Source organism: Anas platyrhynchos, chromosome 2 (genome assembly GCF_047663525.1).
Source record: "Anas platyrhynchos isolate ZD024472 breed Pekin duck chromosome 2, IASCAAS_PekinDuck_T2T, whole genome shotgun sequence".
Taxonomy (NCBI): Eukaryota; Metazoa; Chordata; class Aves; order Anseriformes; family Anatidae; genus Anas; species Anas platyrhynchos.
In genome coordinates, this window is record NC_092588.1 from 115,929,696 (window position 1) to 115,951,881 (window position 22,186).

Here is a 22,186-nt window from a genome sequence, read left to right on the forward strand (position 1 = left end):
AGGTTTGTTCTTAATATTTTCTTAACATTGTGCACACAACAAATCTCACCTTCCAGGAGGACTAATACCAGCTATCGTTATGCAGTTTTGCACTGAGAATGCATATTCATAACAAGAAGCACAGCACGAATACTTTTTAGCTCATCCAGCCCCCTTAGAGCTTGTAGATGCCTTGTCCCCTCGTGCTAGACTAAAACAGGCTTTGAAGAAGGTAGATGATAAATCTGCATTCTGACAAAACATTTCTGACACTCCAATTATTAATGGTTTTCTCCCTTCGATGCCCATCCATACGATCATTCACATTGCCACTGACTCGAAGCAGTCTCCTCCCCCACATTCACAGTTGATTAGGAGTTAGATTCGAGTCTTTCAGCAGGACTGCCACAAACAGCTTTGCTTCTGGATGTTTCTTAAGCTGAAGAGTGTGGTAACACAGCAGCAAACACTAGGGTTACTTTTCAGATGTCAGGACTACAGAATTTTCTGAGGGTGACACTGTAATGAACACTGATGTGTGTACCTGGGTACGTACCGACAGATAGCTCTTTGCAAATTGTGATCACTTGCTATCCAGTTAGTCTCCTTTGTGACAGGCTTATATTGAGCATAATTATCTTGAGTAACCAAACATCAAAAAGAAAAAAAAAGTCTTGAGCCCAAGCACTCCAAGCACATGTGCATCCATCTGGACAAGCAAACACCACCACACAAAGATGCACTTGCATTGACAGGATGCATTACTACAGTAAACATTAAGTAATTCTTTAAAGTTCAAGATAGAGTCTGAATTTCAGTCGTGGCCAACTGTGTGCTAAAAGACACGGCTTTCAGGTGACAGTTTGTCTTCCCAAAGTTACCTGGCTCAGGTGTTTAAAGGGCAGGGGCCATGGCGAGACCATGAAGTAACTTTCCAGCTAGCAGCCAATTTCAGAAAAAGTTATCAATTTGCAGAAGCCTGAAGGATATTAAATACCTTTTTTTTGACCTCAGTTTTGAAAGTTAGTTACTTGGTAGGAAGGGAAATCCAAATCAGCACCCTGTCATTGAGAGCACAATTGTAACATAACCCCTTCTGCTAGGCAGTAAGCGGCTGCCAGGTGTTTAATCAAGCTGTATGCGCAGCTGTACGTAGGCTCAGGAAAGACAGAACATAAATCCTGAGGAAATTGGGCTTCATTAGCTCTGCTAAAGCAGACTGTGGTAACACAAGTACATGAAACTGAAGTTTATTGTATAAGAAATCGGGCCAATCGCCTGCACAATATCTGCCCCCATGCACACTTGAGAAAAATCCTTTCATTCCCTTCCCTGGTTATAACCTGCGTTTATCGGAGAGCTCTGTTATTTTCACTAGTCTCTCAGCACACAGGTATTGAATTTTCAGATTTCTTTTTAGCTTTATCTGATTTATTTGACTGTGAGGCTATATGCAAAATAAGTTTTCTCCCTTTTTGTCTCTAAACAAAAGTTATTGCTCTATCTGAGAGCAAGTGAGGTACAAAAAAAAAAAGTTTAGAACATTAAAAAAATTAGAGCAAGCATACGACAGAAGGAAACTGTCAACAGCAACAACAGAAATCAGAGTAACTACAGCTCACTGCTTTGATAAACTTGAGAACACTCACAGTTTATAGAAATTTAGCTCTCCAAGGAGCCAGGAGAATAATATCTGCCATGGCAACCAAACAGAGCAGTCTTCTGGCACCTTCTGAATGAGCATTTAGGAGGAGATTAATTCAATACTCCGAATGATGAAAGGGCTCTTGAGATCCATAACTGTCTCCCACAAATTACCCTTATTGTACAACTGGATGTTTAGAACAGATTGCACATTATCTATATTGAACTAGAGCTTTCACAGCAAATTTATACGAAATAGATTAAGCCCACATGATGTGTCACACTATTTTCACCCACTCTTTTCGGTGCATTTACAAAAATGAGTATTTTATTAAATGGATCGCTGCGGTTTTGCAGGATTTATTTTTAAGCTTATTTATATTTAGAAGCTATTGTAAACCTTTTTACTATACAACTTTGAAATTTCTGAAAACGTGTAAAAGCATAAAAAGCTACAAAAATAATTTACAGTATAGTATATGCATAGCAGAAAGACTGCCACAGAAGTGAGCATTGTCTTTTTTTTATGCATTTCATGTTTCACATAGATAGTAAATTCAAGTGATGGCAAACCTCAATAAATAATTATGCATCTTCCTATTCAAACCATTTATTTTTTTTTCAGCAAATGCAGCACCTGATGAGCACCAGACAGATCACTGGGGACAAGCAGCTTTTACAGAACATTTCAGAAGAGTGAATTAAACATCTAGCTGCTTCATCACAATCTAAATTACTATGGAATTTAGCCTCCCAGGATTAAAGTAGATTAGTATTTTGTTTACTGATTTCCTTATACTACAAACAATCACACTGTATGACTTACAAAATAGAAGAAATTTGTAATAAAAGAAGATTTGTAGTGAGAATGCACTTACAAACAATTCTAGCATAAAAGATCTATTCAGCTAGTTTTAGGAATGCAAAAGCATGCATTGTCTCTTCTGAGACCACTATAATAAGTTCTTCTCCACAGTTGTTGTTCCAGCAACATTGAAGACAGTACTTCACTTACTATATTAAGTGAATATCTTGCCAGTTCTTTGCAGATATGAGTAATACCCGGATTGCATCGACTGCCGTGGAAGAGATACACCTGAAAATCAGTGTTAACCAGTCTGATCTAAATTATTCAAGATTAAAGATAACAAATATAATTTATTTTGTTTTGTATCTGGCCACTAGATTACTCGATGCAACAATAAGAGGCTCCTGGCTGAATACAGAAGGCCTCCTCTCCTAATCTCTAGTACATTCTTATAAAGAGCTGGTATATTATTTAGTAAGTATTGCTAACTACTATTCAGAAATGTTTAAGATATCATACAATAAGTAAAATACTAAATTTGTAAAGTGAAAAATCGAAAGAACAGGGGAAAATAAGGTTATTATATGCAATTTTTAAAGCAGCCTTGAAATGAAAGGTGAACTCCTCAATAATTTCCAAAGGCCACACTTAATTTTCAGTGACATACAGTGGAAGTCAGACACTTAATCTGCTAGACCGTTTCTGAAAATCTTAGTTGGGTTTTTGATTTCATTCTTGTATGTTATTTCTGCAAAATCCCTACCTTCAGAACTCAGAATACGTCAGGGCGTCACCACAGGAACAAAAATTGGTGAGTACAATTACAATTCTGAAGATCCAAGTTATGGAGAACTACCATTTATTTGCAAATGAGGTGTTTCTTAATTTACATTGCTTAAGTATCGACTGTGCTCTAGAAGGAACTGTGTATCCTGAATAGCAAACAGCATGTAAATCAAGGAGCAACAGTCAGGCTCTAAACAGAAGGGATTTGCTTAGCCATGAAACAGCAAAAATAAAAACAAATGTAGGTAAAGCAGCCTCACTCACTATCATCTAACTTATCACAGATGGAGGTTAGGAATAAAAACAAAATCACACTGCAACCCTAAATAAGGATCCAGAGCACAAGGGGCAGAACTGTGGTTTGGCAAGTTCCCTTCAGTTTACTATTTCTCACGTGTGCCTCACTTTAAAATGACTGTATCCCATTACAAGCCTTCAGTCCCCATTTTGGTTTTGATAATTAAGACTGTCTAAGTGTTAGGTCTTTAAAAACATCACAGAAAAAAAAAAAAAAAAAAAAGCAACTGTGGGTTAGATCTCCTGGGAGGACAAGGCTCTTGAATCTAATGGAGTTAGGCTCATTGCAGCTGAAGACTTTTGTGCTTCTCAACTTGTAAAAAGTAATGAAGTGAAACAGATTTGTGCATTTCTTTAGGCTCAATGGGAACGCTACACAGGTTTTAATACCTGTATTTTAGAAAACAATTGAGGCTTTCAAAATTATTACAATGATAGCTCTCGGAGATGTATATCTGCTGATTAATAAACCTCCCAAACAAACCAATCTTTCCTGCGTAAAGAGAATTAAATAGGTTACAATTTCAAGTTAATATTTCCATGGAATTAGAAACTGTAATTTGAAAAATCTGTCTCAAAGGATTTGCAGAAGTACTTACATTATTTTAGTAAACCACTTCTTCCCAATTCATCTGCCTCAAGATCATTATTTTCCAAATCTACCATTCACTTTACAAACAAGCTAGACAACCTCCAAAACGTGTTAAGAATTTTAATGTGCATATTCATGAAATAAAATGTCTAAATAAAGAGCAAAGAATCGTTCACAAACTTGCAACCTGTCCCAATGACATATTGCTTTGTCCCCCCATCAGCTGAATCTTTTCTGAGTCTTTATGCCTGCATTCATCCCCCTTTCTCTTATAAAGCGAAGGGAAGGGGTGGGAAGGGACGGGAAAGGAAGGGAAAAACACAAATGTCATTGTTAAAATAATCTTTCCAGTTTGCCTCTTAGATTTTACGATCTTTCTCTCTGGCTTACTATTCCTTTGCATGAAACTAACTTCTTTTGACTTTCAGAATTTTTGTAATCAAGTCCTCCTCATCCACTTGCTCCATTATGGCATGGAGAAGCTAACTCTTCTCACCCCTTTACCAAGGAAATGCTATCTTTGCTTCTTTGCTAGCATGCTTTTCTCTCAGAAATCACTGTTCTCTCATGTCGTCACACAGGTATGAATAGCTCTCCGTGAACATCTGTAAAGTACACAGGGAAAAAAAAAAATCACTTCTGATGTATAAAGGACATTGCATAAAACCCTGATCAGGCATTAGTGAGTCATCATGATCATATCTTCTGGGGCGACTGAGAGCTGTTCATTAGAACGAACGGTGATTAGATGTGTTGAAATACCTGTTATTTTTTTTCCACACCCTCCAGAGCCTAATTTTTGCTCTAATACTGTACTTTAATGTAATAAGTGTTAGATAATCCTAGCTATAGATATCACTACTTGTCTTCTGTAGTAGTCACAGTGAGAAATTAGACACACAGCACGAACTGCAACATATTTAGAATATGGTGTTGGGTAGGGTACGTACTTTGTAGGAGTGAGTTCTTCTCGTGACCGAGCAAAGATGTATTGAGAGTTATACAGCACATCCATCAGGAAAGTTCTGTAGCTCCGGGTACTTTCAATGAATGCAAAAATCTACATTTAGTAAGATGTTCTCCGAAGCCAACCTTGTCACTTAAGCACCTTTCTTGTCCTTAGGATGACAGCCGATTGTTGCCTTGGAAACAAAGCCTGCTCTCTACCCTGTTCATTTAAGGGGATTCAGTCAATTTGAAGACAAAATCCCAATTGCTAATTTTATACCTGCCATGGGTACAAAAGTTCTTAAGATTAGAGCTGAAGGAGTTTGTTTGTAATAGCTGTTCTCTATTTTGCCAGTTTGTTCTTCTGACAAGAGTGTACCTGTATTTTTTTCCCACTGCTCTTTGTCAAACTCCATCATTCTCGTGTGCTCCTCCGCAGGAAATTCAATTGCTTACTTCCCTTCTGTGTAAGGTGTTTATGATAATAGAAGAAGCAAACCCAAAAGTGAAAATGAAAAGATCTTAGGCATAAACAAGCAAATACGTGGATACAAATAATTCTGGTCCTAGCATTCTGTAAACTGAACCAAGATATTTCTAAATAAAACAAACAGGATAAGGAAAACAAAACAAAACAACAAACAAAAAAACCCACCAACTATGGTCTGTTTTAATGCATACAGTTTGTGTGTGTGTGTTTGTTTAGATAAAGTGCATGCAAAAAAAACGAGGAGTACCGCCTGAAGAGACATTCCAGTCAGTTATTTCAGTCAGGCAACATTGTTTAAATACAGCTTAATGAAAGACACAAGCAGACACCATAAAACAGGACCTTTGATAGGGATGATACTCACATTTTCTGAAGCTTAAATTCAGCCTTGTGTTAATACGCCCCATTATTCACCCTTAATTAAATTATGACAGATCTCATTTCGTCTTTTATTTGCTCAAAATGTAAAGGCTTTCATTTTCAAGCAGGATTTATATTATGGCTCAAGCTCTTAGCCAATGTCTCTCCGTGCAGATACTCATATTTTACCCTAAGGGAGACTCGTCTCTAGAATCTCCGTGTACAGTTAACAGAGAGGGGGTAGGTGCCAGCATAGATGGCTTGTAATTCAGAACAGGAACCTAACTTTGAGTTATCTTTCAGATGAAACCTTTTCTACTTATCTTTTTCAAGTAGCAGGACAGACTAGCACATCTAAAGCAAATTCTACCAGTATGCCTATATGATATTCTGTGCAGATACAGCACTGAGGATTTTTGCTTTCACTAGAGACTGTGCTTCTGTTTACTTTTAATTATATTAGCCACGGCATCAAAATGCTAGTGCTATGCAAATATTTCCAAGCAGTTACAACGCTTTTACACTGTAAAAATAAATTTTCTTCTTCACAAGCAAGAGGCTCCTGAATTGTATAACAACCCGCTGACCTCAACAAATTAGGGTGTATGGCAAATATCTGCACGTGGATACAGCAGGCATTAGGATTGTCCTTAGATGGTACAGAAATGCTGTTCTTTGTCCAACAGCCAAAGCCACTAACAACTTTCCCATATAAAAGTGCAAGAATTTTAATTCAGTAGCATGCATCTTCTCAAAGCAGTACAAGTATCAAGCTCGTTGCATTTGTGCAATGATGCTCTTATTATTTTGGAGCCATGTTTGGAAAATAAGATTGGACTGCCTCACACAGTTTACAGATTCACAATGTTTCTGTAAAGTTATTTTTCTTTTCCCTTTTAATAGTGACAAAGCACAACCACATAGCATTTATCATCCATCCAGGCTTCAGAAACTGTGGTTTCCATTCAGCTGTAAAAAAGATAAAAAAATAGAAAGAAAACACAAGACACTGGCTTGGCCCTCTTACAACTGCATTCTCTACTCTCAGCCACTGAAATTGAACCAGACTCTGTAACAATATTCCACGGCTTAATCTATCCAAATATAATAAAAAAAATACACATGACCAGCCTTGCCTTTCTAGTCAAACTGCAGAACTTCTGTCTCAGAGCCACATGCAAGTGAAGGTTATTTTACAAGAGGCAGAACAGCCCATGCAGATAAAGCTGTGTTTCCACATAAGCCTTTGCAGTACCAAGACCATGGGCTGTGTATATACCCAAAGGGGGGAGCAAAACAAAAACCAACTCACAAATATTAAAGAAAGCCTGCAATTATAAATAGTAGTTGAATAAAACAGCTGCAGAATGATTCAGTATCACAATTACTATCAAAATTGTTACTGACAGGTTAAGTCAGAATTACAAAAAAAAAAAACAGTAACAAAGGGCATAAGGTTATGTACACAGCTATATGCACACGCAGGTGTACAAGGACATGCATACATAGAGAGGAGTCAGCACATGAGAAAAATAAAGATGCACTTCAAACAAAAACGAAAAAATTCAGAGTTAACACTTCAGCAGATGACGGCAGGAATCGCTCGCTAATTTTTCTACTGGGAAGACACTGAAATTGCTTGATTTTGGTATCAATTCAAAATTAAAAATCAAATGAAGGCATGTCTTAGAAGCATGCCATTTGCAGCTACCTTTCCTGTCACTCCTCCACCTCCCTCCACTTTGAATTTCAGGTTTGAACACTCAATTTTGTTTTCAGGAGGCTTTCTTTCCACATCAGAACGTTCTGTTCTCATTGAAATGAAGGCCTTGAGAAGGGAGTATTTTGAGAGCTACAACCAAAATGTGTGTAAAATAAGCGTGAAGTAAATACAATTTAATCTAGCTGAGAGGCCCGAACGTTTTATTGAAATATTGAATATTGTGATGAGTGAACAGTGCAATTCAGAATAGATTCTTTTATTCCACAGTTCTTTGTTTGTTTCCTAATAAAATCAATATAAACAAACTGCCTAGTGGATGGAGCAAGGCTAGCATGGGTACTTAAATGACTTTTTTCAGACCGTTTCTTTCCCTGGATTAATTCCGTTGTCACTGCATGTAGAGCTGTGGACCACTCAGAGTGGCAAATAAATGGATGTTTTCAAAACACTCGCTCTATAGGGACTTCAAAAATTCCTAACAACCGATTAGAGCTCAGGGTGAACTGCAACGAGGCAAAGAGTACATTTATTACACCAGGGTCATGAAACCCACTGTGTTACAGCCTAACAATGTCTTTTCCCATGGAGGTCATAAACATTAAGCAAAACAAAGAAATGCAAAACTGGAAATATCAATAGAGTCTACGCACACAATGAATAAAGACAAACATCCTTTCAGAATAAAGCATACTGGACAGAATAAGAAGAAAAATTGGTACAAAAATTGACAGATTAGGGCATGAATAGCAGACCATTTTTAAACCAAATAGTCTCCATAAACTACATTTATAGTCAGGGACTCTTTTTGTCAGATAAAGGTAAGTCTGGCTGCAGATTGGACAGAACTAGGACATAGACTTAACTTGTTTGGCCCTTGTTTACTCACAAACTGATTACCAAGGACACAATATTTTCCTTTACCTGGTTCTTTAACTTATATTGCATGGATTTTGCTGTCGATACACTTGACACCCATAACGTGATATGGCTGTCCTTGAGTCCCAGCTGGAGAAGGAACAACCAGCTCCCCATTTCTGTATCAATAAGAAACCAGCAAGACCTTAAACTCTGAAGATGCAAAGAATTATGGTTCATTGTAAGATGAACTTAGACTACACACCTTGAAAAACAACCAATTACTTATTACAACAGGTAAATAATTATTCTTCTTTAACTGTCCACAGAGACCCCTCTCTCAGTGACTAGCCATCAGTTATCACGTGCACTGGAGGCGTGCATGAAATGTTATATTTAGGCAGAACAGGGGCTGCAGGCTGGTTTCATGGGGCAATCTTCCTAGACATGGGAAGTCAGAACAGTTTTGTGTATTTTCCCCCAAGGAAAACACTCAGTTTGCACCACACTAACATAGCAAAAAGGAGTCACAAACTAGTAAATGAGATCCTAACAACAGCAAGGTGACAACCTGTAAGTTTTGTGGCACTAATGCAGGAGAATGGGCTGCTTTGCTATGGCCAAATGTTCCCTCACAGAGGTAATGGAAAGCCGTGCTTGCTGCAGGACCAGCCCACAGGCTGACCCAGCAGAAAGTGCTTTTCACAGGAAGCTAGTGGTTAACATGAGACTGCCAACGGGCAGAATTGCCTGCATTTCACTTAGCAAGTCGGGCTCCATAAAATTTTGTTCTTTGTTTCATGGACAAGAAGGTTGTGAACTGAATCTCCCCCACCTTTGAAAGACATTTTGAGGAGAGGCCAAGAGATGAAAGAGAGCACTCCTTGCACGTCTGAATCAAACCTTTCCAATAACTTAAGGAGAAGAGAACACCTTGTAGAGCTATCATCTGTTTTACTTGTTAGAGTTACTGGATACAGTGATTTCAACCATTTAACTCGTAATATAAATTAAATCTGGCACATTGTGAAGAAGGTGCTACTGCTATCTGACCAAAGAATGAGAGTCATGCTCTTACTGCTACCATTAAAATGTGCTTCTCCGAGTGGAAAAGGTTCATTATTAAACACCTTTTGATCTTGCTCTTAAACCATGATGAATTAAAAAGGCCTCTGCAGATTTTTCCCACCTTAGGTTTTTTTTTCCCCCTAGAGGAATATCTATACTTCTTTTTGCAAGAGAAGTCCAGTTAAATCTTCAGAAGATTTTACTAGCAATATCAAAAAAGCTAACAAAAGCTGAGCTGCAGTTCTCTTTTCCAAATTAAAAGCAAAGAAATGCTTAACTGGCCTGTATGTGAATAACAAGTCCCTCCAGCTGGGTCTAAAACCTCCTGACCATTGAAAAAATATATTGAAAAATATATTTAGAAGTATATACCTCTGCAATACAAGGTATCTAAGCTGCTCTTTTAAACTGATATTCACTTTGTCAAAAGAAAATTCAATTAGTTTCTTATCTGATTTTGTTGTTCTTCCACGTCACTCTATTTCTGCTGAATATAGTCGTATGTACACCTCCTGCAAAACTGCTGCTACTAGTGTAGAAATAATTTCGATGCACATTTCTGAAGCGTGCTCTCTGTTTCTCTGCTGGCTTCGGGCGAGTGGTGGCTGGTTTTGGAAGAACAGCCAGTGACCCCGAGCACCAGGGAGCCCTTATGTAACATGCTTATGCACCTTATGTAACTTCCATATACTGTGACAGCCAAGTGATCACCGGGATATTCGACAAGCCGACAGCTCTTCCTTTCCAGCTCTCACTACCTGGCTTTTAAGGAGATATTCAGAAGAAAAAAAAACTACCAACAACCCCTGACCTCCCTTGATTACGTACACTAATGGCATTGCACTGACTAACAGCTGAAACAGAAGAGTTTCTGCTTTTCTGATATTTTCATCTATATCCCCTCCAAATAGAGCCAACATTAGAAAACCACAAGTTATGTTTCCTGACTGGTATCAATGCAAAAAAACAAGATACTTTGCTCTTCAGAAAGTTCTACTCGTCTTTTCTAGAGTAATTGTACAGTACACAATACTTATTTTTCAATGTTTGCTTATAATTATTTACGGCTTGCAGAAAACGGAATTTGTAAAAATATTTTTTTTCAGAAAACTAAAAATGTAAATTACCTGAAATCACACATTCTGGTTAGCAAAAGCACACTGATGTAACAAAACATCCTCCTTTTGCAGCAGTATTATTATATTTACTGACTTATAACAAAAAGTATTAAGTAATATTTTAAGTATAATACAACTAGCATTTTAAGTGTCAGCTATAAGCAAGTAGAAGCACTACCTTAATCTTGCCATTTAAATTGGGGCCTTAATTGTGAGATTACCTCTCTTTAAACTCGTCAACAACACCACAACACAGAATTTGAATTCAGAAAGTAGCTTTTAACTGTAGCATGCCCAGAAACACTGGACAGAGGATGTAAGATAATTTGGCCTAAAAAAAATAAGAGGCTTTGGGCATTAAAACAGACTCTCAAATGTTTATCTTAGTGCAGCAGTTCTGCCCTCAGAGCCACCCACTGCGATTAATGCTTGCTGGAAAACATGATGCACACAATACACAAGTAAACAGATGGTAATTTTTAAATGCATCTACTCCAGGGAAAAGTGGCTGCTTATAATTAGCTGAACTTTTCAAAAATTGCCTATTGTGACTATAAAGATGCCTTTAAGAAAGTAAGGGCATGCAGTAGTTACAAAGGAAAGATGTAACAATTCCTATGTAGAAAGCATGGGCTGCAGGAATCTGGCTGTAGATTACAGAGGTGCTGCCACAACTCCATAACCAAGATGTCCCCTTGAAACCCAAGAAATCCCAAACAGACAAAAGATTCAACCATTTAGGATTTGAGTCCGTCAGTCATAAAACAAAGGCCTGACTCTTCTATACATAACTGCCTAAAAAGCCAATATAGTTAATAATGGAATCATTATTTTAAATTTATATTTATAAACCCATTCATATTTTAGATGTAAAATAAATTTTTATACAAGTAACAGGTGAAGATACCCAAATATATTAAGCGACATAAACTTTTCTTCATCAATACAATACTTCCTTCTACTATAAAGTCACCAGAGTTTGGAAGGTGGTCTTGTAAGTGCTTCAGTCCCATGTGATAAACCTGACTTTAGGTTGGTTGGTTGGTTTGTTTTTTAAAAAGAAACGAAATGTTATTTGTTATGCTGTGCTACAATGGATCTGCATAATTCAAAGACAAAACAGGCCATGAGATCAATCACCACCAACTTCTGCATATGTCATCTAAAGATAACCACCAAATTAAAAGTTCTCAGACTTCTAATTTTTTGGGCAGATTTAACAACTCTCCACCACAAAAGAAAAGGAGAGACCAAAGTATGCTCAGGGCAACAGCCCTGTGGTGGAAAGAAACAGAGTAGGAAAAGTGATTCATGCAGCATGCCATAGTGGAAGATCAAAAGCTAAAAGAATCTTGCCAATTTTAATTTTCCCAAATCTAATCATCTGTCTGGCTCCCGCACTGTTATTAGAAAGGTAACCTTGCTTCCAAGAAAGATTTCAGCCACTTCACATTATTTGGCCATTTATGCATAGGAAAAAAAGGAATTATCTAAAACCCTGAAGCACAAGTTTTGAGTATACTCATTGTTTTAAAGGAAATTTGCAAGTATCATTAATAAGTTAAAAGTAAATCAGGCAGTCATATTTTCCACAAAGCCCATGAAATAAAGTTACGGAAACTTGAATTCACAGATTCCAGAAGCCAAAAGGATCTCCATGATAATTCAGTCAAACCCCTCCTCTCATATATAAAAGCTAAAGAATTTTTTCTAGGAATAGAAGACCACTAAAGAACACAAGCAAATTGCACCTGGCTTAGAAAGCAAAGCTAAAAAAATCACTGGAAAGTTGAAGAATTTTAGGAGGATGCACAACACCTACTTGCCATGTTTTCCTCGTCCTTCCTGACATCTTTTGTGGCTGCTGATAGATATTGTATGCCATCTTTGATAAATGTTTCTTTTCCCCCCCAATACAGCTGTTCCTGATACACTCCATTTCTAGTCTGGTCCAGCATCCATCTCTTTTCACAAATACAAAAGGATACCTACTTTATGTAGGCAGACAATTTCTAATTACAGCCACTGGGCCACATTATACTCTTATCAAAAACATTAAACCCCAAGCAAAAGCCCAAATGCAGTGTGTTATTCAGCTGTGGGACCTGAGCAGCTCCTAGGGGACAGTAATTTGACTAAGAGTCAGTCACCTGCACTGCCTGCCAGGTGGGTGTCCCAGTAAGACTCCTCAAGAGCCAGAAGCTTTCAAAGCCTGAAAGCTCTGTATAAGAACTACTCTAACATTAAAAAAAAGTGCTACTAAGTCTTATGTGCAGTGTATTACTTATGGACATTGTGCAATTTAAAAAAAAAATTTATGCATATAAAACACAACGTTACTCCTCTTATGCTATTCAGACAAGAAACTACACATCATTTCAGAAAAAAATTGCCAATACATATATAGCAAAGACTTGTCTATTTGGTGTGCCTGTACACCACCCCAATGATGTGGCAGATCTGATTCAAAATGAATAAAAGCCCAGTGGCTGGAGACGCAACATGTATCACGCTTGAAACTTGTTCTTAGAATTGCCATGATCAGTCTGTGCAGAATCTGCAGAGACTGTCAGGGAACAAGTATCATCACTAGCAACACATGGGCATCAACCCCCCTTTTTATTTTTTTGGTCTCTCTTTCAGGAATTCTGTGTACTGCTTTTGATCTCCAGCTGGTCTCAGAAAGAGTTTTCCCTGTAGACAGGATGACAGAGAAGCCACCTTAAAAAAAAAATAACGAAGAGTTGATTTTCTTTTTTACTGGGGGTGTGAAGCAGTTTTTGCAACCAATACTCCTTTGTTTGTTTAAAAATCACCTCAAATTCTTTTGAGTATTATAAAGAGAATTTCATTATCCAATCATGGTAAGTACAATCTTTTGGAATCCTTTTCTTTTGAAGTAATTTTGACAAGATGAGATTTCATTTTGTCTCTTGCTCTATTCCTTCACCTTTTTAGCAATAGGCGCAGCCATTATGCAGAAGTCTGTAAGTGCAGGCACACAAATGTCCTTTTGAAAGCTGGTTAACAGAGTTCCTGAAATCAACTCTCACCATGCTTTCACTCTCATTTGTATGGGAAGTGAAACTGTCTTTCCCCCTGTATTCAAACCAGTTCATACGTAACTGGGGTCCCCCACAGGTTCTGAAACTCTGAAAGACGGATTTAACTGCAGCATTGTTCTAGTAGGAACAACTTTAACCTAGTTTTATCCTGTCCCCTTACTCCAGGTTTCCTTCTTGAGATCACTCCTTGTCAATGATCCGGGATGTCAGGCAAAAAACAAGGACTAAACTGACTGATGTTGATTCCAGCAGCAGGCTCCAGCTCAGGACATGAGAAAGCCAAAACCAGTTACCTTTCCAGGATGGCTTGGCTGTTACAGAAACATAACTGAATGGACTGTTTCACCCTGCAAACAGTCACAGAGAACAAATGGATTGCTGGTAGAGGAAATTACACCAACATCCCGGGAGGGGTACTGTTTGCACACTCAAAAGCAAAAGAAGCAAAGGTATCAGTTACCATCAGATTATTCTCATATTTATTTAAGTCTGTACTGATACAGTTGACTCTCAGTGGTCACATACTCAAAAGTTTAATTAATCTATAAACCAGGCAGACACGGTGTCATCTCACTGTCAGCTGGAAAGTCACAAATGGGGACACAAAGCCTTCTCCATCAAATTAATTATAGGTTTTCTTTTTTTCTCTTTTTTTTTTTTTTTTTGAAGGATCATCATTTATTTGGACTCGATGATCTTGAGGTTTCTTCCAACCTAGAAATTCTGTGATTCTGTGATTTTGGTTTTGCCACACTTTTGCATTAAATGGAATTTCCAAAGAAAGGACCAGAATTAAGGAATTCGTGTTTAAAATACACTGGCAAAACTATGTGTGAAGACAGCTTGTTCTCCTATAGGGTGCAAGTCTCCCTGTGTTTAAAAAAATGTGCTATGAAAATATAATGAATCTTGCATTACACTTGTATTATATCCCTGCAGCTACCAACCGCATGCAAATGGCACAGTAAGGCATGTTTGGAGGCATTCTGACTATTCATGGGGGAGAAGCTGCATTTGCAAAGCTAAATTAATAAGTTTGGGCTCTTAAAATAACAAACCAGTAAACAATTATTAGCAATGGTGCTATTTTAACATCATCTGTGAGTTGTGTCTGATTATACAAACCAGTATAGCTAGCCACACATTTTTGCTGGAAAAATGAGACTTCATTAAAATTAGCAATGTTTCTCCCAAAAATATAATTTTAAGGTTTTGGGAGGTTAAAACAAAGTGGGTGTTTTATTTCATCTCATTCTGTTTTAACTGAAATTCATCGTTTGAGCTCAAGTTTCACCAGGCTTTCTGACTGGCTGTCTTGCACATCTTTGACTAGTTGAATGAACTCTTTTCATCTTTGCTATTTTGTCTCTCCTGACTGCCTGCAGGCTTGCATTTGCTCAGCATTGCCAGCAAGCACCAAATAAGCTTCTGCTTTTAGTATCAGCAGTGTTTTGAGGGTAGTCCTGAAGCTACGCATCCTCCTTTTTGAGCCCTCTAATTCTAGTAATTATAACACTGAATGAGTTCCCATTTTGCAAGATAAATAAGCAGGATGTTAAGCACTAACAACTCATGTTCTGTGTTAAGTAGTAAAAAAAGGATCTTGATCTCCTCCTCCTCCCACTATAAAAAGACATTTCTGAGGCTCACTGCTGGTTCAAGCAGCTATGTTGGCCATCACACCCCCAGTCACATTCGGAGACATATGACATGGAAGCGGTAAAGCTCTGCAAGAACAGCTTGCACTGGTACAAGCAGCAGCAAAGATGCTGCCCAATGCAGAAGAGCCTTAAGTTAGAAGCATTTCTGTTCTGAGCTACAGAAGGGTGTTGTCAGAGAAGCTAAGAGGACCAACAGGACAGCAGCCAGATGGGCCAGCAGACTCAAGCTTGGTGTATACTCAACGTGATTAGTGCCAGCAGGATGGACACAGGTGAACAGATGGACACACTTCTTCAGAGGAGGTGCTGAAAGACTGCACTGAGAAGAAGGAAAAGGTATTCCTGTTAAAAGACGCTGGCCACTGAGTGCTAGAACACCTTGAAGAAGGAAGCTGGAGCACAGGGATGACAGGACTTTCTTAGACTGGTTCCCTCCACACCTGCATTTCTGCTCAAGCTTCACCAGTGTTGTTTTTTTGTTTTGTTTTGTTTTTCTTCCCTACAGTTATTCTGATAAAGTGAACTCTTTTACGAGTATTTATTTCTACCTTTATTGTTGCTATCAGTGCTATGTTTATTCTGATGAGATAGTGAAAGAGATGCTGTAAGGAAAAGCCTCTTTATCTAATTCAGAAAATTCAGACTATCAATGCAAAAGAACCATTTAAAATTCTTTTTCCTTTTTTTCTTTTAGATATCAATAAGCTTTTGTTTTCAGAATACTGATTCTGTCTAGGTAGTTGCACTTTGTGAAGAGATACACCATTCCCCACTATTTAAAACTTTATTTTTCCTGAAAAACAATAATAAAACCTGTTAGAGTTCTCTCAGTATTTCAAGCTCAGAATATAACTGCTTGAATAATTACTTTCCATCCATTTGTTTCTCATTTGGTTTCCCTGGGTCCGATTTCAGTGAAGATATTCCTTCTAATGTTTGTCTTTGTCAGCAGACAGTAATATTGGGAAGATCTCATAGTACCTGAAAGCATTACTGTAATCTAGCCCACCAAATAAAAGCTATGCTGTTTAATGTGTGGTTTACTTGTGTTTCTGGAACTTGATCTTTTGTAAGGATAGATTGCTGACCCATCTCCAACCATGAGGTTGGACCCTTTTGTCTATTCATCAAGCTGCGTCCAGAAACCAAACTGCTTATCCACGTAGCTTTTAATGTCACTAGAACACTGCCCTGAAAAGCTGCAGCGTCGTCACACTAGTTTTAACAGCACTGAGATTCACCTACACACATGGTCATTCCTGAACCACACGAGAATTAGCTGAGCGTTCCCTTGCAGCCTGCTGGCACACCAATATTTGGTCTCTCTTCCTTAAAATTGGATTTAGATCAAACAGCAGGGCATGCTTCTGCACTTGCAAGGATTAGTTGTGACAGAGACAAGTACTGCAATGAAGCAAGGGGAGAAGAGTCTTAAGCACCTCACTCCAGTTTAGAGTTAGCTACTTCCTCATGAGGGGTCATGATGCTCACCAAAGGGCCCATCACCCCAGTAGCATACAGTACCCATTTCCAGTTGCCCAGCACCCAGGCTTCCTTCCAGGTGACAAAAAAAAAAAAAAAATAGAACTAAGACAGAACTTTAGGGATTGTGAATAGCAATGCTTCTGCTCTTTTTCCAATAATCTTTCACCATGTTCTCCTTAACCTTCTGTTAGTACGCTCCCATTATTTACTGCTCCCCACCCCCCCCCCCAAAAAAAAAAAAAAGAAAAAAATAGTCTAACAAGTCTTGCCCTAGAGGACAAAAGGAAAATCTGAAACAAAGTCACAGATGTAGCACACATTTCCCAGTTTGGATTCAGAAAAGTTAAAGCATTTTGTCTTAAGTCAAACACATACATTCAGTATATCACATTGTCAAAAGAGATCAAGTTATTACAACCTATTCAACAGTCCACTCTCTTTCAACAGTCTCAACACAAACTACATAAAGAAATATTCAAAAGAAGCGTTTCAGACTTCCTAAAAACCCTCCTTACCTAAAGTTTGAGAACTTCAAAATGGTAGACATTCATTCCAATATAAAATGTTGTGGTTTTTTGTTTTGTTTTTAATTATGGCATTTTTCACCAGTGCTTGCACTGCCTAAATGTAAGGATCCCAAACATAATCAATACAACTGTTCAATACAACTGTTCAAAAGTAGTAAGAGATTTTCTCTCTACACACTATATATGGAGCTTAATAATCTATTTCAGCATCTTAGAGATTTACTGTCTGATACTGTTAATACTCTTCTAATAGCTACATCCCAAGACAATGGTATTCTAACACTTTGAAAAAGTACACATCACTTTTAACACCATGGCATGCATATCTGGATAGCATTAGAAGAGGGATGAGATTCACACTTACATAAAAGTATGTGAGCCACTTTCTCTCCAGCATGTCACAACACATTTTCCCCAGACATTTGCCCCATACCTGTTCTTTTAAACAGCTTTTTCTATTATTTTTGTTTGTTGTTGGTTTTTGCTTGAAACAAAGACTTACGCTTTAGATTACCTTGATGACTCTCAGTAACAAGAGGAAGAACCTGAACATGTGCTTCCAAAATAAGTGGTTCAGTAGCTTTTTGCACTGCCCACAAATTACTTTAAAATGCAGGATTTTTGTACTGAAATTCAGGCAACAGAAAAAAGCCCAAATCTTCACATTTCTATGAAATACATAACAGTTATCAACTACAGGAAATGTAAAAAGGTGATGGTGGATACTCATGTTTGAAGTACCTACCAAGGCACTTAAAAATGAGTCAAGGCTCTTGCAGGCTTCTGGTTCCTACTGAAATTTCGCTATTGGATTAATGAAACCCTGAAGAACCTGGGATCAGGCATACATTAGTTCAATGAATGCAGAGATACAAGGGTAGGAGACAAAGTCCTAACTGCTGACACACATTTTCTTTATTAAAAGAGACTCTGTATATATTCCAGTTGGTATGCTATAACCAAAGGTGACTGTATTCACTTGAGCTTAAGGTTGTTATGGATGACCTAGTTTTGCCTGTTTACAAAATGAAAACAGAGAAGGAACATCTAAAATTGAATTGTAGCCCTGCTCCTTTTAATATCATCTAAAAAGTACATGTGATCCACGACTAGCTCCTGGTAACTTCACACCAAAATACTAGAGAAAGGCAAAACAAAACTATCAGGCATTAGATTCAATTTCAATTTGGGTTTTATTTATTATGGCTGATTATGGAAGACATTGCTGACCTCAATAGTAATGTTCTGCTACCACATGAGGCTTTTGGTGTGTGTAACTAGAAAAGGCAGCATGTTCTTTGCAGACTTGGTTTGTGCAGAACTGAGAGATCACTTTGTCACAAGAAGCTGTGGTAGATATTTAAAAAAAATAAATTGCCAATTATACACAAATACCACAGAATAGAGGAGGTTACACAGCTGCACCTGGAGCACACAAAGGATATGTTTTATACAATGTTAAAGGAATTTCAACATCTGGGGATTTATGTATTTATTCTTTAAAACTAAAGCAGAATATTCCTAATTTATTTTTTCCTCCAGGCCATCAAAATCTTTCACTGCTGTACAAGTCAGTTACCCTTACCTGTTGTTTGAGAGCCTCTAGAGATTCAAATTCCAACTTGGCCAGTTTAATCTGGATATCTCTTGGTTTATCAGGAATTACAAATGCCATGACAAACTTTATTGCTAGCAGCAAGTGCTGGAAAAAAAAGTAAAAAGAAAAATATTATTCAATAGAGTTTGAAGCGTGGATAGAATAGTATAATACTTTTTCCAAGTGTTAGCAATAGATATAAAAACAATGATTTATTGTGACAAGTACACAGATAACATGGTATAACAATATTTAGGCTCAGCTACTCCATATTTTTCTATTTACTGTCATCCATAATTTGAATATACACATATACTATTTAGTTTATTTTCATAAAAATCCCATTTTCACTATGTACTCTTATTTTTCAACTTAAATTTGTGTTTATGATTCCAGATAAACAGCTTTTTAAACATTTTATTCATGCATAGAACATGAATTATGGCACCCAGCACATAGTCATTTATAAACACCAAAACCACATATAATTACACAGAATTATACACATTTATAACAACACGTATATGCATGTGCATGTCATAATAGAAATGATAGAAACATTTTGTAAAAATGTTGAACAAACCCAGAATTTTTGCGTTTAAAGAGTTATTAAAATCTAAAAACATTCCTAAGGATCAGATTAGAATAAAACACAATAAATTAATACCATCTTCAAATTGGTATTTGAGTATTTGGCAAAGTATTTGGTATTTGGCAAAGTCATGAACAGAAACTTTCTAGTAAAAGGAGAAATGTTCTGAAATTAAGATGCCATATTAGTCATCATTTGTCACAAAATATTGTAAGATTATTTATGAGAAAATGTGTATGAATTTCTGTTGAACTTAGTGCTTCCTAACCAGCCTTTAAATTTCACTTCAACATGCACCATTCCCCTCATCTCACTGAATACAAGTCAATGGTTCTGTTTCTTCATGTATGTTATATTTAACTATTACCTAAAACAAGATTTAATCATTCTTGCTTATCAATGGCTGAGCTAACAGCATGATGCATTTTTGCAATCAGGAGCTTGCCCCTAGTTGAGAAAATCCTGAGCAACATAAGGCAACATATAACATATGTGCTTAATTTTAAGAGTGGCTTAGGTTCCACTGACATGATGATGGTACTCAGACACACCTAAACGTAGACTGCATGTCTGAGCTAATTATCAAATTGCCCCAAGTTTTCATAAAAAAGACTATTATTTCTTTTCTGAAAAATATTTTGCTTAATTATATGATCTTGATGCACCAAAAATCCCCAAGATCCTCGAATTAGGCGAGCAAGAAGGTAGCAAAAATACTACAGATCCAGTAGCAGTGGTAGTGAAACTCTAAATTAGTCAATTCCAATAACAAATCAGATAACAGGAACAAAGCAAGAGAACAAAAAGAGATTAATGAAGAGCCAGACATGAAATTATTTTTGAAAATCTATAACAGAAAAAAGTTAGCAGGCCCAGAAAACAGACGGATAGTGCAAGGAATACTAATTTGAAGAGCTGAGAGGAAGGCTGAAACTTAATGTGACAGTAAAACATCATCGATGAGAACCTGAATACAGATGAAGAGGTTAATGAAGTGATTAACACGTCTGCTGTGTAAAGCGATGTGCAATACCATATTATTAAAAAAAAGTCATGACAACAGTAAAATGTTCTCCTACTCATATAAAAGTTTTCTTTTCCCACTCAACTTAATGGTGTCCCAACAAAAAATGCTGCAGCTAACCCTCAAAAGAAAAAAAAAATATATATATATATATTTTTTTTTTTTTCTTTTGAGGGTTAGCTGCAGCATTATATATATATATATATATATATATATATATATATATATATATATATATATATATATATATATATATATATATATTTAATAAAAGATTTAGGAGAATAATGTGTTTTAATTGCTTTAGCAAATGAAGAGTTTTATCATCCTATCACCTGAACAAAGCCCAGTAAGCAGTACTCCAAAGGTCTTTCATTTATTTTGTCAACAGACCTGGTACCCACACATAATGAAAACTGCTTTTGATACTGTTTGCCAGAAGTCTGTTTTCATGCTAGCACAACCGGTAGCCTTAAAAAACACATAACACGATGGCAGAGCCTCTCATTCAGAAAGCCTTCATGCCAGAGAGTGCTAGATGGACAGAATACAGATGGGAACAGTCATTATTTTTGGTTGCCCTATGACTCATACAACCTCTTTAAAAAAGAATATATCTAACTTATTAACAGTTCATATTTTATTTTGGAACTGCCATTTGACTAAGGAAACGTAAGCAGTTATTCAAGAGAATTTGAGGGAAGAAGTAAGGAGATGAGTAGTTGTATACATTTTATCATTCATATTCTGTACGGATTTCTTAATGTTGTTTTAGTATCATTTCTGTATATGAGATCCAGGAAAGGGAACCATCTGCTTTCAAAAAATAAATGTCTTAAAAGTACAGTATAAGTTGCCAGAATATACAAAAATTTCTCTTTCACAGCATAAAGTTACATTAATACTAGTATGAATATATTACAAGAAGAAACTACTTATGCTTGTCCAAATTTGTTACACAACTAGTGCAAACGTATTTGTCCAATACTAAAACTTCTTCAGAGCTGGTTTGGGCATTTGTTTAAAGCAGGTTACAAAAACAACCACTAGTTCTAACTGCAGCCATCAAAACCCAGCATCGTTTCCAAGAACATGCCCCTCAAAACAATTTCAAGAGGACTATTTCACTGTGAGCAAAACCCGGGATAACATTAACACAAGCTGTAAGCTCCCTGATGCCAGCAGCAAAGTCCCCTCCAGTTTTTCAATCTGCCAAGTGGGCACAGAGAAAAACAGCAACAAGTCCCCCCCCTTGGTAAACTTGGTGCCATCAAACTCTGTGGTCTCGTGCCAGGTGCTCGGAGAGCTGGAGGAACTTTTCTATTCTGCGCAGCTACTGACAGGAGGAGAAGCAGCAGCTGTGTTTTGGAGCAGCGTCCCCAACCCCGTCTCTTCTAAAACGGAAAATGCAAATTAGGGTTAAATTCCTGGAATTTTGAACAGCTAATTTGATTTCTGCAGCGGTCTGACTGCAGCAACTCCTGTCAAAATCTACTCAAATGAAAAGAAAAAAAAAAAGGGAGGAAAAAAAAGAACAAAAGCAGTAGCTTCGTTGCTGGTTAGTCGA

The 22,186-nt window shown here is 37.2% G+C and overlaps 1 protein-coding gene across 3 annotated transcripts in view; it reads right to left on the bottom strand.

The window, feature by feature from the left end:
- The window catches only part of ANO10 (anoctamin 10), a 118,537-nt gene that overhangs the window by 19,217 nt on the left and 77,134 nt on the right, over nt 1-22,186 (bottom strand). For 2 of the 3 annotated variants that reach the window (XM_038173966.2, XM_072033435.1), the window contains exon 12: nt 18,992-19,108. In XM_038173966.2, coding sequence (XP_038029894.1) covers nt 18,992-19,108 — 117 coding nt within the window. Of the gene's footprint in view, nt 1-4,304; nt 4,712-18,991; nt 19,109-22,186 lie in introns of those variants that run through there. The other variant, XM_038173965.2, reaches the window with a different exon arrangement.